The sequence below is a fragment of the Elaeis guineensis genome, chromosome 6 (genome assembly GCF_000442705.2).
Source record: "Elaeis guineensis isolate ETL-2024a chromosome 6, EG11, whole genome shotgun sequence".
In the NCBI taxonomy this organism is placed as follows: domain Eukaryota; kingdom Viridiplantae; phylum Streptophyta; class Magnoliopsida; order Arecales; family Arecaceae; genus Elaeis; species Elaeis guineensis.
In genome coordinates, this window is record NC_025998.2 from 23,820,173 (window position 1) to 23,836,734 (window position 16,562).

At 39.8% G+C, this 16,562-nt stretch overlaps 1 protein-coding gene across 1 annotated transcript; it reads right to left on the minus strand.

Annotated features, from left to right (window-relative positions):
• Positions 1-465: 465 nt before the first annotated feature.
• LOC105046967 (uncharacterized) lies at positions 466-5,546 on the minus strand. The gene is made up of 3 exons (XM_010925719.3): positions 4,844-5,546; positions 4,121-4,381; positions 466-769 (listed from the first exon to the last, which is right to left on the minus strand). The coding sequence occupies exons 1-2, from the start codon at positions 5,369-5,371 to the stop codon at positions 4,121-4,123; spliced, it is 789 nt and encodes a 262-aa protein (XP_010924021.3). The 5' UTR covers positions 5,372-5,546; the 3' UTR covers positions 466-769.
• Positions 5,547-16,562: the final 11,016 nt, after the last annotated feature.

The window sequence follows — 16,562 nt, forward strand, 5'->3', positions numbered from 1 at the left end:
AACGACCACGTACGAGTCATTAGGAAAGATGCATTCTTGTAAACTACAATTGCTGTAGTCATGGTGGCCAATATACTTGACAGTGCAGAAAATATTCATTCATGCTGCAAGGTGGTGTGCATAAAGAATAAAAGCTTGCAACACCACTTTCGCAGCAGTTTATACAGATCATGTGAATAGGGACAAGCCTAATAAGATCGTTCAAGCCATTTGGTAATAGTTTGGCCCTTATGATTTATGAACAATCCCAAAACCTCCTCTTTTTTTTTTTTGTGGATGTAAGGAGAGAAATTTTGCTCTCCTACACTAAATCTGCCGTCTCACAAGTCAGACAAAATAGTATGCTAGTTTCAGGAGCCTTGTTTAACTCCAAGTCTATATTCCATCCGTTGACAAAGTGATAACCGAGTGATTGTGTTTAAATTACACAAAGCTTCTAAATGATATGATCTTGTAAAGGGCAAGTGGAAAGGACGAAAATGGAGTCATTAACATCACAAGCACTCCCATTCTGTCATTGTGTCTATTTCCGGTACACACACAACCTTTGGATGTACAAATTTACCCCACATACAAGTCTCTCGGCACCACTGGGACATGAGAGCTTTTAAGCGAAGCGGTGGCTAAATAAATATGGTCAGTAGCTACATTGGGGGCGTGACTATTTTTTTTTTTTTTTTTCGCGAATTGAAATGTGTCAGAGAGAACTAGCGAGCAGCAGCAGTCCTCAGTGTTTATAGGATATAGGAAGGCCCGTCACCGGCACCATCTGCATCAAAAAAAAAAAAAAAAGGGAAAAAGAAAGGAATGTGAAAATCAACTTCAGACTGGAAAAATGATAGAGAAAAAAAAAAAGTTTGAGACTGGCACTGGTCATAAGTCATAATCGACTCAGGTAGACAGTACAGGATCAGCGAATCCAATACTACTAGGTTGATCGGGGGTACAAGTTTACAAGTTTAATAAGTACTCACTACAGTCATATCTATGAACCTCACAGATTGTCCACAAAAGTTCTTCAATAGTCAAATCTAATATAAACTGATGGTAAGAGACTCCACGTTGCTGCCCAACCCAAATCCCTCACTAAATTAACTAGACCCTAATACAAATTTAATTTCATATATAGTTCTGATGCAAGTGCACCTCAGCATTAGGTCAGAAACTCTAGTGAAGGTGGAGGATCGACATTGCATGGACCACAAGGCCCCAAATGTCCACCAGCGTGAATGATGAAACCTACGTGCCTACTAGAAATTCTGGACCCTTGTAACAAAAAAGTTACTACAAAGTAATCTCTGCCGCTTTTGCTGCTTTTTAGTGGGGACACCAGCCATATGCTCGATGAACCATTAATCAATTGGTCTTTTCTAAACGAAATTTTTAGCAGATAGATCTTCTCCAAAACTCCTATCAAGTTTTCCATCAAGATCAGATAACTCTTTGCAACAAACCGGGTAAAGTTAATCTCACTTCTCCTCTTTAACCTCAGATGAAGGACATACTGAGAACTCGGCTCTTGCTACAGAATGTCTGGAAATCTCTAGCTCTAATGGTCGCTCATTTTTTAGGACGTAGACGTTCCACTGACTTCTGATGGCGGTCTAAATTTTGTACAATAATTTGCTTGATTATCTTTTGGCTCTTATTTGTCTTATTGCTTTTATATGGTTCAGCAATTGATGCTGCCGGTATCCTCACTGACGTGCAAGAAGGCAATGAATGAGACACCAAGCTTGATGTAGTTTTTCCACTCAAGTATCTCAATGAAGTGGAAACTTTATTGAGATGCTTTGCATCTCTCACCAGCAAGGACCACAGCGGCAGCCACAAGAAAAGAAACAGTCCTCTATCTACAGCAAACCTTCGTTTACCATACCTGAAATTGATGATCCATTACAAGTGCCCTGTGAGTCCTCTCATTGTCACTGTGATTTAAATTTATCATATGAGCACCTGACCGAATCAACCAGTGCAGATATCCATTATTGCAATGGAAACAACTAAAGAAGATCATCCTGGCTCGATGTTTTCAACATTTCTAGATCTCAGTTTTGATCATATCCAACTTATAACCTCAATTCTGGTGATTCTGTAAAACCTCTCTACCTCTTCCTCTCATGAATCCTAATCCATTCAAAGACACTAACAATTTAGCATAACAAATTTGCCATGTACATCAGATCTCTCCTCTCATAAATGATCAACAACTCTCAGCAGGAGATAGCAACCATCCATCAAGCATCTATTGATATACCACAAAAAAAAAATCATCATTACTAATCAGGATTACTTCACGTGCCCGTATAAAAATCATCATTAGTAATCAGGATTACTTCATGTGCCCATATTTTAATGCTCCATGACTCCATTCACCACAGCCACAATTTTTTTTTTGCTTTTTTCCCCGATTAAAACATGACAACCAGGATTGGACTGCTGTGCTCAATACAAGTAGTTCATTGCTCCATCACTCCATTCAGCACAACCACCCAAGGATATTTATTGAGTGACATATAGGTTCATCTCCTCTTGCTTACAGGTTTTTTTTTTTTTGTTATTAAGATCACATGCATCAAACATGCCACACCTTGGTCCCCAAGGCCTTGTGGCCAAAGTTAGCTACCCCACCCACCTCATTTGTAGCCTCCTCCGCTCTCTCTCCCCAATTTAACCTCTTTAAGGCTCTGTTGGGTTGGGTACTCTCATGCTTTGGTCAAAAAAGTAAGATTGCTACATTAATTTCCCATAGGCAGCATTTATTGGTAAAATAGGCAGAAACATTAACTAATCTAGGAGATGGATAAAGTGGCCTTATTTTTTTCTAAAATACTTCCTTATGTTGATACACTAACAAATTCTAATCTCTCACTCGCTCTTTTTGTCTTTAACGAACCCTAACCTAGGTTGCATCATTGCAATCCTCAACCAATTTCTAGTTAAAAGATAGGCAAACTTCAGTGAGTCTTTCATATTTCTCATTTAAAATCTCCTTCTCTTCCTTTTAAGCCATGAGTTTCACGTTTTTTTTTTTTTTTAGCCGATGATTATGGATGTTATTGACATATGTTTCTCAAGATGTATTTGAGCCAGAAGCATGAAAGGTATTATGGGAAAGATGAATAAATCTTAGCAATTTATATGGAAAGTTATAATGTAAAAGAACAGGGTAATAGATTTCGAAGTTGTTTTATCAAAGAATATAGACAAATTATTTTTCTATCAACATGTTATAACATGATAACAGAAAAATCCAAAGCTTTTTAGGTAAGTTTCGTGCGACGGCCCCTCTCCCATCACACACACACACACACGCACAAAACAAAACAAAAAAAATTAAAAAAACCAAGAATGAGCCGTAAAGGAAGGAAAGAAAGAGAACGGTCATCCCTCTTTACAATGCCTTAAAAGAATAAAATGTACGGCAACCTGCTGCTACCATCAATTACTCAAACGCCAAATCATTTGAGAAAACAACAGCAAAAACTATGTTAAAATCCGCAAAAGAAACATAACATACACAGCATCGTCAAATTACACAACTTCCCTATAAATAATCTATGGTAATATTTTAAGTCGAGTGCCTCCGGCCGAATTCCAGCTGAAAGATGTTATTTTATATATTTTATAACCCATACCTCACCAAATACTTTCTCTCTCTTCAGGTGGTCGTTGGCTCGTCGCCACAACCACCACCCCGAATAGAAAAGAACGCGTTACGTTTACGTTATGCCCTCCTGTCCCGACCAAAACGGGTCCATCAGGCGCAAGTTAGACCAGGCATCGTACAAAGCCTCGTTCAATCACCATCCAGTGGTCCACCTCAACGCAGAGGAATAATTGCCACGAGATGGAGCAGGGTCCATCAGATCCACGGCTGCTACGTGTACAGCAGCCACCGGAATGAACTGACACCACCCAATCCCATCACATCCGCAGTCCGCACGAAATTTCCCAAAAAGAGGAAAAAAAATCGGAGCCCCAGATCCATTACAATTTACAACGGTTGTTTGATTTTTCCTTTTTTTTTTTAAAAAAAAATTAAGATTTCGACTCCACGAGTTATAAGGAATAAAATTAATAAAAAGAAATAAAGGTTAATAAGGTAAAGAGGCCTCACTCAGATTGGAGGGCTGGGGGAGTTGGAGGGAGCGAGATCGACGGCGCGGGGATTTCGACGACGACGCAAAACCCGGACGGCGGCCGCGGAAGAGTCGGTGGAATTGGGATTGACGGGCCGAGATTTTGCGGAGGCGGCGGCGGCGGCGGCTTGAGCCGAAGGAGCCTCGCCGAGGGAGGTGGCCTCGTCATCGGCGACAGCTCGAGCCGGCGCCGACGCGACGTAGCTCCGCTGGGGGGACGAGCAGGGGTTGTCGTCGTCCTGCGGAGAGGTTGTTAAGGGATATCCCTAAACAGAAGGCTCGAACGAAGCAACGGATTATTTAGTTCCAAAATTTTCTCCAAATTAAGATATTTTCGTTTCGACTTTTTTTTTAAAAAAAAAGAAAAACTTTATTTGATAGATCGAAAGGAAATAGAAAGGAGATGAACATTGACAGCTATGGTTGGATTTTTTTTTGTGATTTTCGAAATAATGTAATTTCAGGAAAAACGAAAAATGAAACTAAAGAAAAATTCAAGGGAAAAAACACGATTTAGCCACATTCTTGTGAATTTCTAAAAGATCTATCAAACAAGTTATGGAACAAGAAATGATTCCAATTACCGTATGTAAAAATCTTAGAAAAATCGAAGAAACGGTTTTTCTTCTTTTTCTAATCGATTCAAGCGAAAAGAAAGAAAATAAAAAAGAAGGGGGTTAGAGAAGAGAGAGCCAAGGTACCCAGGAGGCGAGATCCGCGTTCTCCCGGCTCCGCTTCAAGAACCCATTGTAGATCCGGCCAGACGACTCCTCGCTGCTGGAGGAGCTCGCCACCGGGGGCGGCGTCAGCGATAATGGCACCACCTGGTTATCCCCGTCCTCCTCCTCCTCCTCCTCCTCCTCATCCCCTTCGTCTTCTCCTTCTCCCTCTTCCCCTCCGTCGTCTTCCTCCATCTGATCGTCTCCTTCGTCCTCCTCCGCCTCCTCATCTTTTCCCTCCCCGTTCTCATCATCATCCGCCACGTCTTCTCGCCGTCGCTTGCCTTGGAGGCAGCAGCGCTCGCAGACGGAGACGGTGGGACCGAACCTGACTCCGGAGGCCCTCCATGGCGTGGGGGCCTGGCAGCCCCGGCAAAGGAGGCAGCGGGAGTGGCGGGCCACCAGGAAGTTGGCGCCGTGTACCTTGGCGTCGCACTCCCAGCACAGGCTCGCCTGGTCCGACTCGCAGTATATCCGAGCCGCCCTCTCGCACAGCTCGCACCCCTTCATCTCCCTCTCTCTCTCTCTCTCCCCCCTTCCCTCCCTCACCCCCCACCTCTTTCTCTCTTTCTGATGGATGGCTTTTGATGAAATCTTCCTGATGGGTAGTTGGATTGATAGATCTCTCTCTGGTGTTTTCTTGTCCTCCAAATCCCAAATCCTCCACCCGGATTGGTAAAGAATGGTAAAAGACCACGAAATCCGAGCAACCTGTTTGGGCTTATAGCGTCCCCTCACGCTCCCTTCCCTTTCTTCAAAGGTACAAACTTGCCCCTGTGACTGTCGGATCGGATCACTCGCAGTGCACACACCTCTATCAATAGCAAAGTGGTATAGTATGATGACGTTGTTATAGCTCATATGTTTACCGGATTCACGAGTTTTTTTTTTTCCCAACACAACAACATGTTTTGTTAGAAGCATGCATCATCCGGCATCCAGACTACCATGAAAAAATATTTTTATATAAATATTAGTGCAGTCAATGACTCAGATGATCGATCTATACGTCTATCTTAATAAAATATTATCCATTTTAACTTCTGATATATCAATATGCCATCTCAAATCTCATAATTTTGTCCTGGATAAAAGATATATCGTTGGTGGAGAGAAGATCTTGATGCTATGTAAGCCAATATCTTTCTTAACTTATGATATTGGATCAGATGCCAGCGCACCCCTCGGAGATCTCATTCCGTCGTCCAACGATTGTCGTATTCTTCTTTGGCTCCAGTTCAACGATTTAAACCAGATTAACTCTCCAACGATAACAAATTAGTACTAGAGATAGAATCATCTCCTACGTATATTCATGTACAGAGTCTCTTTTGACTAGAGGGCTATTGTTATGGAAGAACAGTATTTTTAGTCTCACATCGATTATCAGTCAAGAGAGATTCTAATTTATATAGGATCGAAGTCTTCTTCTCTTAACAAGACAGCTTCTATATTGGACAAAACTGTGAAATCCAAGACGATATATTGACATGTTAGAGACTAAAGTGGACAATAATATCTCATCAAGATGGATACAGCGGCCGATCAATCCGAATCATTCGAACCTCTGATCACAACAATTATAATCTTATACTATTGTCATTAATTTATAGTATTTATGATAGCTAGATTGGTTTTTTCATTGATAAATATTTTTTGATAATAAATGAAAATGTAAGTGGCATGAAATGGAAAAAACATCTAGAGATTTTTTAATGCAAAATTGGCATTTTAAAACTAAAATATATCTTAAAAAATTAATTTTTATTACTTCAAAATAAGATTGCTTTTAGATTATAAATGTATGTTAGTAAAAATAATGATATAAAAATCCTATCATTTTCTATAATTTATTAAATAAAATTATACTTTTTGTACTTATGTACTAAATAATAATAGTACACATAAAATTTCAAATAATAATAAAATATTCATACAAACGACATATTTATACTATTAATCAATGGCTATGGCTATACATGCTGTACATTTATAAAGAATCCAGTCACAGATAAAACAAAGAAACATACTTTTCTAATTTATATAATATAATATTTAGCAAAAGTGTGAAAAATAATATTTTAAATACTATTTTAAGATATAATATTTATTTCCACATCAAAAGCATTTTATACAGCAAATATGAAGTGGAAGATACACTGTCCGAACCTCCAACTTTTTTCATTGTACACGCAGGATAATAAGAGGGACAGCGTCACCGGAGGTGCTTCTTACTCGAACCAATGGTGAAGCGCAGGCTTGCGTGGAGGGCTAATTTGGTCATTAGGCCCTCTCATAGAAAAATGAGCTCTTCTCTGGGCCTTGGGTTTTGTTCCCCTCGCCGGAGCCAACAGCTACCCCCGTTATACTGCCACGTGGCATGCTCTCAGGCCCTGGCCCTCCCGCCTTCTGCGGTCACGCTCGCCTTGTTTCCCCCGGGATATTTTCGTCCGACACGACTGCGCTGACGTGTCACCCCGAGATTCCCTATGTCAGATGTGGCAACATCTCCACCACGCGCGAGGGGCCTCGACACGTGAGCCACACCTAGCCAGGCGTTACGGTGGGCCCCAGCAAGCGGCGAACTCGCCGGTGGAATATATCTATGTGAAGTATAAAATAATTTAAATATTCCAATAGATCAATATTTAAGTAATTTTTTGAGAAAAAATAAAGAAAAATGTAGGGCGGAGGAGCGTCATGCCTCGTGGCGCGGCCTCGACCACGAGGCCCATCTGGGGCGCGGCAATGATCCGATTGGCGGCCCCACAGACGTGCGATGCCCACGTGAAGCCTCCGACGTGGAATCCAGAAGGGCCTGCTGCTTCCTTTCCACCTGGGTCCGGGTTTTCTTCCCGTGGATCCACCGACCTTCCGGTAAACCATTTGAATAGAGTTTCAAAGATTGGGCTTCCAGCGGTCTTTTTCTAGAACAAGAAGCGGTAGGGTACTCCCCAGTCCCCACTCGTTACTGTATCACGATCTCATCCCATCCCGGCCTCCGGGTAAAATAATGAATTTTTTTAAAAAAATTTAAAATATTATTCTCAATATATTGATGTCTAAAAAAATAATTTTAATATATTTAATTGATCATTGAAAAAAAACTTATTTGGGAGTGATTTATCTTTGATCTAACATCTATTTTTTTTAAAAAATTATAAAATTTTTATTATATCATTAATATAAGAAAAATTTTATACTATTCTACATATTATCATGATTTTTAAATAAAAAATTATAATAATTAATGATATTTTGACTGCAGCTTATGGTGGAGGAGTGTTTAAAGCACTGTGATGGAAAGATATTCATTTTTGGCATAGATCTTTTGATGATTTCAAAAGATTTTTTCAAAAAAAAAGTCTCTAATTTTTATTTTATCGAAAAGTCAAAAATTCATATCCGAAATAGATATTTTTTTCTCATGAAAAATATAAATTATATATCTATAAAAATATTTTAATTTCAATCTCTCTTTTTTAAAAATTTCAATGAAAAAGAAAAAATAATTTTCTACTTTCCACTATATTTTCTTTCTCCACTTCTCGCTAACTAAACATGCCTTTAGTACAATTGAAGATCAAAATGAGAGAATGTCTTATGGAATCCAATTATCAAATCCTCCCCTCTCTAAAGAGGTGAAGTTGCATTATCCAAACTAAAATTTGGAGTAGTCTTTCTTGGAACTTCCAAATACGAAATTTTTTACTCAGTTTGAGATGATCCAATTAAAGCTACTTTATGATTAGTGTTTGGAAGAGTTTCCAAATACTAATTTTGAAACTCTTCGAAATTAGTATGTTCGTTATTGACTCTTTTTATAATTTCATCAATTTTGATGGTTTAAAATGTCCGTATAATGAAATCATTTAGAGGATTGTAATTCCAAAAAAGATGGAAATTTTTCTATGGCTAGCATTGAGAAATAAACCGCACACAGAAGTTCTCAAAAAAGAAGGGCCGGCATGCAAGCTCTAGCTATTTATTATGTGGATCTAAATTTGAGTGGATTGATTATTTGCTTATCAGATTGTTGTGGATCTCCATCTCGATCTCGACTGAATAAATCTTTGGTGCTGGTCGAATTACGGAAGATAGGTACTGGTCAAATCATGTACATACAATAGATCCGAAGGTTGCTGAACACACCCCATCGAGCTAGCAGTGGTTGTTCTCAGTCCTCGATCCTTATCGAGGATTTCACTTTGGCTCCAGATAATTTATTTTTGATCGTCTATGTCTGAGCTACAGTCTCTCTTGATAGAGTCTGTCTCTCTCCTAAATTGAAAAAGTCTAGATAAAAAAGGATTGCTTCATGATTAAGTCTCCCAAAAAAAGAAACATGCGAAATCCGAAAAGCAATCACGACTCCAAAACATATATGACTCTGATTTCTCTCCTATAAATAAAGGGACATAAAGACCCTCAAAGTAAGTTCTCCGCTCTCACTCTCTCCTTCTCATTATTTTCCATCTACTGACTTGAGTATTGAGGGTCTACATCAGAGAACACCTCGGTAAGGACTTTTTGCAGGTATTCGGATAGAGCTCCAGCAATAGCGTCACTTCAGCCATCCTCACCTCAACTATCCGACCTCAGGTGCGAAGATTAGGAGCAACACTTGGTACTAGAAGAAGGGCCCTGACTAACTTCGGGGTTTTGTTCTGAGAGGAGAGAGTTCACCGCAAATCACCATGAAGACATAAAGGGGTGTATCAAATGCATCTCACCACTCTAATGGCAGGAAGGCTAACAATGTCCCATCGAAGAATGCACCGCCACCGTCGATCTAAGAGAATCCTCCATCCACTGCATCAATGATCTCTCAAGATCAATACAACAGTCTCGTCCAGTAGGTGCAAGCCCCTTCAGCCACGTTAAGGGGGATGCAGCAGAATATCGAGTCTCATCCCACTCCAGAGATTCCACAACCTGATCGGAGGATGCAGCAGAATATCGAGCCTCATCCCACTCCAGAGATTCCACAACCTGATCGAGGAAGGTCGGCTGACCGACCTCCCCATAGCCCAAGGGTGGATGCCAGCCATCTTAGTCGACCTAACAGTCTGATTCGATAGAGGCATAGACGATGGCCCACTCCAATTTTAAGAAGAGACTCAATATCGGGTCATCTTTCTCCTCGATATCCTCCAACTCGAGAGAATGATCTGGAAAGGAGGCTTTGGGAGATACAGCAATGGATCAACACGCTATAGGTACTACAATGGCAAGATGCTGATTTGAAATTCAATATAGACCATCGTTCACCTAGAAGATCATGAGTGAACCATTGTCATCTCGATTCAAGATGCCATAGTTGGAGCCGTACGATGGAACTATCGATCTGGTAGATCACTTTGAAAATTTCAAATCTCTTATGCTCCTACAAGGAGCAACTAATGTGACCCTCTATCAAGCTTTTTCTTTGACCGTGAGGAAGCCTGTCCGCCACTGGTATTTGAGCCTATAACCAAACACTGTGGACTCCTTTCATCAGCTAAGCCGAATGTTCGTTGCATACTTTATCAGCAATTGTCGGTGGTGACGCAATTCAAACTTCCTCGTCAGTATAAAGCAGCAGGAGAACAAGCCACTTCAGGATTATATCAACCACTTAAATACTGTGATTTTAAAAGTGCAGAACTTGGATCAATCCATAGCAATGACCGCACTAAAGGCTGGATTTCTTTAAAATGACCTCCTCTTTTTACTCAACAAAAAATATCTGAAAGACTTCACCGAATGTTGGAGTGGACGGAGAGGTATGCTCAAGCAGAGGAAGCTTAGGATCAGCAAGGGGAGAACTACGGTGGTGGATTATGGTTGAATACTGAATAAGAAAAGAAGAAAAATTATTGGCGAGTGCAACATCGATGCATTGAGCAAAGGCCTCATCACTCTCAGACTCCATCTCGAGGAAATCGAGCTCGACCTCCTACAAGACAATACCAATTTAGAGCCCCCCATGAAGATTTCACTACTTTACTCCATTGAACACCTTCTGAGCCTAGATACTAATGCACATAGAACACCAAAAAGAGCTCCCCTGATCGAGGAGGATGACTGCTCCGATGTGAGCAAAGAATCCAAGTAAGTATTGTAGGTATCACCAGAACCATGGGCATGATATGGAGGAATACTGGCAGCTCAGAGAAGAGATAGAAGCACTCATCCGATGGGGATGTCTTCGATGCTATATTGATGAATGGCAAATCCTGAAGAACCCATGCGGTGAGCTTTCACGACAAAAAGACCTCTATAGGAAGCAACCAATAGCAAAGGAGATCCGTACTATTTCTGGATGACAGCTCAGCCATGATACCTCCAAACCAAGATGAGCTAAAGAAAAAGAGCCAAAGAAGAGAAAGATCAGCGATGAAAGCACCTTCTCCAAAGCCGATCTGAAGGGAATAGAATGTCCACATGATGATCCCATAATGGTATCCTTAAATATTTCAAATTATGATATACATCAGGTCTTGATTGATAATGGAAGTTTAGTAAATATTTTGTTTTACAGTATATTTATTTGAATGAACCTAAATTCTGAGCGACTGGTGAAGAGGAACTCATCTCTAATTGGATTCTTGAGTAGTACGATCCCTATAGAAGGAACCATCTCCTCACCACGATAGCCGGACGAGCTCCAAAATAGGTTGTTATTGAAATAAACTATTTCATAGTAAAGAGTTCGATAGTATGTAATGTCATCTTAGGTCAGCTTGGGTTGAATATTCTTTGAGCTATAGTGTCGACCTACCATTTGACGGTAAAATTTTTTACTCCTTATGGGATCGACGAGCTCCAAAAAAATCAGTAATTAGTAAGAGAATGCTATATAGCAACTTTGTGTGGAACATCACCAGTGGAATAATCGACAGATGAGCTTGACGTGCAGGATGAGCTAATTAAACAGAGAGGCCAACTAGTGAAGACCTAATCCCAGTGCCAATTGACAGAGATCCAAGCAAAGTTGTTAAGATCGGCTCAAACTTATGTGAAGAGCATAGTCAGCGCCTCACCTCTTTTCTTCAAGCTAATGCAGATGTATTTACTTGATCAGCTTCTGAGATGCTAGGCATTGACTCAGAGGTCATAGTACATCGCCTCAATGTAGATATGAAGCACCATCCGATCAGACAAAAGAAGTACAGCTTTGTCCCCAAGTGATAAAAGGCCACACAAGAAGAGGCAATAAGCTTCTAAAGACAAGATTCGTTTGAGAAGTCTACTATCCAGAGTGGTTAACCAATATTGTGCTGGTCAAAAAGGCAAATGAAAAGTGACACACATGCATCAACTACACTGATCTCAACAAGTTGTGTCCCAAGGATAGGAATTCTTTACCTCAGATTGATCAACTAGTAGATGTGACCTCGAGGCATTAGCTCTCATCTTTCATGGATGCATTCTCCGGATACAACTAGATTTGGTGGCCTCCGAAGATGAGGAGAAGAGCTCTTTTATCACTAACCTAGGTTTTTTCTGCTACAGAGTCATGTCGTTTGGTTTGAAGAATGCAGGTGTGACCTACCAATGGCTCGTCAATAAAGTCTTCAAGAAGCAGATCCATAAGAATATGAAGATATATATGGATGACATGCTCGTTAAAAGTAGAACCACCAAGCACCATATCATCGATCTTGATGAGACATTCAACACATTACGACATTTTCAAATGAAGCTCAACCCTAGCAAGTGTGCATTTGGCATCACCTTTGGTAAATTTTTAGACTTCATGGTATCACAACAAGGGATTGAAGCAAACTCTAAGAAGATTCAAGCTCTCCAAGAGATGAAATCCCCAAAGACATCAAAGAGGTACAGTTTCTAACTGAAAAGATTGCGGCTCTCAGTAGATTTCTTTCGAGGTCGGTCGAAAAAAGTCTTCCTTTCTTCAAAGCTCTCAAACAAGCTAGGAACTTTCAATCGTCAGATGAGTGCCAGGCCGCATTCGATGAACTGAAAAGATACCTCAGCTTACCGTCCATTTTAAGTAAATCAGAACCTAGAGAAGTACTGTACATATACCTTGCAGTTTCACCCTCAGCGATTAGTTCAGTCTTCATCCGAGAGGAAGCTAAAGTGCAAAAGTCGGTCTACTATGTTAGTCGAGTTCTCCATGATATCGAGTTGAGATATATGAGATTGGAGAAGATGGTTTATGCTCTCATGATATCCTTCAAGAAGTTACGTCCGTATTTTCAAGCACATACAATTGCTGTCCTTATCGATCAACTGATCAGATCTGTACTTCACTGGCCTGATACCTTAGGGTGGCTGGCTAAATGGGCCATTGAGTTAGGAGAATTTGATATAAAGTACCTCCCGAGGCCATCCATCAAAGCTTAGGTATTGGCCGATTTTATCTTGGAATGCACCATCCCGGATGAGGAACAGAACGATGTGGGGATAGATCCGACATCCGAAGAATGTTTGGTTTTTCACATAGATGGTTCCTTGAATACCACAGGTTCAGGAGTTGGATTGATTTTAACTAGTTTAGATGGAGTGATTGCAGACTATGCACTACGTTTTGAATTCTCCACCTCAAATAATGAAGCTGAGTACGAGGTGCTAGTGACTGGTCTGTGAATAGCAAAAGAATTGTGGGTTCGACATTTAAGGGTTCATAATGACTCTCAACTTATCGTCAGATAGGTTCAAGAAGAGTGATGTGCAAATCTTAAAATTTGTAAATAAAATCGCAAGCGCACAGTGTGCAGAGTAGCACGACCAACGAGTACGGGTCGATCCCACAGAGACTTGGTTTAAAAATGATTTTCAAATCTATGCTCAAGCGAGCTTTAACGAAAATCGAAAATCGAAAGTTGTTTGCTAAAGACAATAAGACTAAGGATCTAGGATTTTTGAATCCACTAGATCTAGATTAGGGAATTCTACCTAGAATTTTTCTTATTGATCCTAACGACTACTCCTCTTGTCTTTCCCAAGCATAGATTATGAAGGGACTAAGGCCTAACGATAACCCATCAAGATTCTTTACAGGGGAGTAGTAATTAGGATCCCTTAGGGTTTTCTCCTCCTATGCACTGAATCAAGCATGAACTATGAAGGGACTCTGACCCAACTGTAGTTCATCAAAAATTCTTGACAAAAGAAGAAGAAAAAGAAACTCTAAGAAAAAGAAAGAACCCTATGTAAAACCCCTACTCATGATCTAGCTTCATCGCAAACTCTAGAAGGGATGCTTAGCTAGACATGATCTAAATCTACTTGCAAAATTTAAATACAGAAAAATAAACTACCCTAATTTCATAAACTAAACTAACCTAATTGCATAAAATTAAATTGCATAAATTAAACTATCCTAATTGCAAGAAAAATAAATTGCATAATGTAAAGAGATAAAATTACATAAAAATAAGATTTTATATAAAAAAAATTTATTACAAAAACCTCAAAGCTCGAGACTTGAGAAGAAAGCTAAAAAACCCACTATCTAGGGTTACAAGCTTGATCGGAAGGAAAGAATCCTTAAAACAAGGGCCTTTGGAGGCTTTTTATAGGCATTTGGGGGTTATAAGGTTTTCAAAACTTTAGACGTGGGACTAAGAGGTTTTAGAGGACTGTTAGGAGGGTTTAGGGGCTCAAATCTCACTCAAAAAGCACTTAAATCCATCAAGAAACCTTAAAAATTATTTCAGCCGTCCGATCTTCATCTAAAGGACCCAATTCATCTAATAAATCAAGCCGGAAGCGATTCTGGGCCGTCGGATCACGATCTGGGTGAAGCGCTGCCGTTGGATCACGCTGTAGAGATGGGATCAGGTCGGATGCATCGCGGACCGTCCGATCAAGGCGCTGGAAGATTTCGTCCGTTGGATTGCGCTGCAGAAGGATCCCGTGTTGTCCTAGTGTTTATTGATTCTTGCAATTGCCTTGATTACGGTTGGATCTTGACCGGCTGCGATGGTGGCCGTCCGATGGCGCAAAAATATGGAGCGTTGGATCTTGATCAGAGAAGATCGGACCATCGAGTGATGTGAAGTTACCAGATTGCCCTTCGGACCTTCTTCTCTCTCCTCTTGAGCCCTGGACCGCGCGCGTGGATCGGGCTCGCGATGCGTTGCGGTGAGCCGAGACTCGCTGATTGACTGGTTTATGGTGCGCCGATGGGTCCATGGTCCAGGCGCCTGTTGCTGTGGACCAGGCGGCTAACCAGATCACCAAATCAGTTGATTTTTGACCAATTTTGACCTGATTTGACTCGGATTTGATCCAATTGAGTCTTCTTTCTTCATTCTTCAATTTCTGGATCAATTTAACTCTGTTTTGCGTAAAATTTATACCGTTAGAATCCTCTTTCCTTGTTCTTTCTATTGATGACCTCTTCTTCTACAAAATATAATAACAAGTATCAATTTCCTAATAAAGTTAGATAATTTAGATATTAATTGATACTTTTTATGTCAATTTGTGACATAAATCACACCCCCCAACTTAATCATTGCTAGTCCCTTAGCAATGTACCAAAATAAGATTATATTCTAAAAAGATCCTTCCTTTGTAAATTAATTTAAGATCGAAATTCAAGAAGTTTTCTAGTATTACTAAGTAATGAGCTTCGAATTAGAATCGGTAGTCAGTCTACTTAGGAGCTTTCTTAGAGTACACTTAAAGTTTTATAGCACTTGTGTGAGTGATAACTAACTTAGTATTTCAGTATTAACTTGTACAAGCCAATTGTATCATTTTTCATAACTTAGTTCGATTAATTTTCTATACACCCCAGATTAAACAAAGAACTAAGGTAGCTTCCACACTGTTCTTTTTTTTTTTTTTGCTGAGCATCCTGGCCTTCCCACCACCGTTTGATGCGAATCTCAATACTTGACTTAGGTGAAGAGATCCGGTTACTAGGCTTAGGGCAATCCACATTTACTCTGTGTTTTGCATTTTATTTCAGGCAGGTAGCTCTTTTCTTAAATTCAAATTTCTTCAATTGGGGTGTAGAGAAAATTATCTAATTTAAATAATACTCAAATCCTTAATTGGCCTTACAATTAACACCTACTTTACCTTGTTAGTGTGCATGTGCAATTGAAAGTGCTAATAGTCTTTAAATGACCTAGGCCACCAAGAGTCTAACCAGCTAATCTTCTTCGTGACTCACTACATTTATTAGCAAATACTTTCTAACTTACTCTTATTTCTTTTCTAGATTAATTTATTTCAATTTTTTTTTTTAATATATTAAATGCAAGAAATAACTCATAGTGGAAGGAAAAGGAAATGATAACACCTGATTTTGTTCAAGCTCTCCCCCCAACTTGACCGACATTGTCCCCAATGGAGTTTATCTAATTTATTTGTCCTAAGCAAACTGAAAACAAAGAAAGCATTAGAAATTAAATAAGCTGGGTTGCCTCCCAGAAGCGCTAAGTTTTATGTCTTCAGCCAGACCAAACCTTGAAGTAATTTAATCAGAATAAGTTGGTTCATAAAGAACCATGGCATCTTCAACAGTCTCGACAGGTAATTTCAAGAATGATTTTAATCGTTGACCATTAACTTTAAAGATAATACCATTACTTGAGTTTTCTATCTCAACAGCTCCGTGTGAAAAGACTTTCTTTACTAAAAATGGTCCTGTCCATCTAGACCTAAGCTTTCCTGGAAACAGATGTAATCTAGAGTTATATAAGAGCACATTTTGTCCGATATTGAAAGTTTT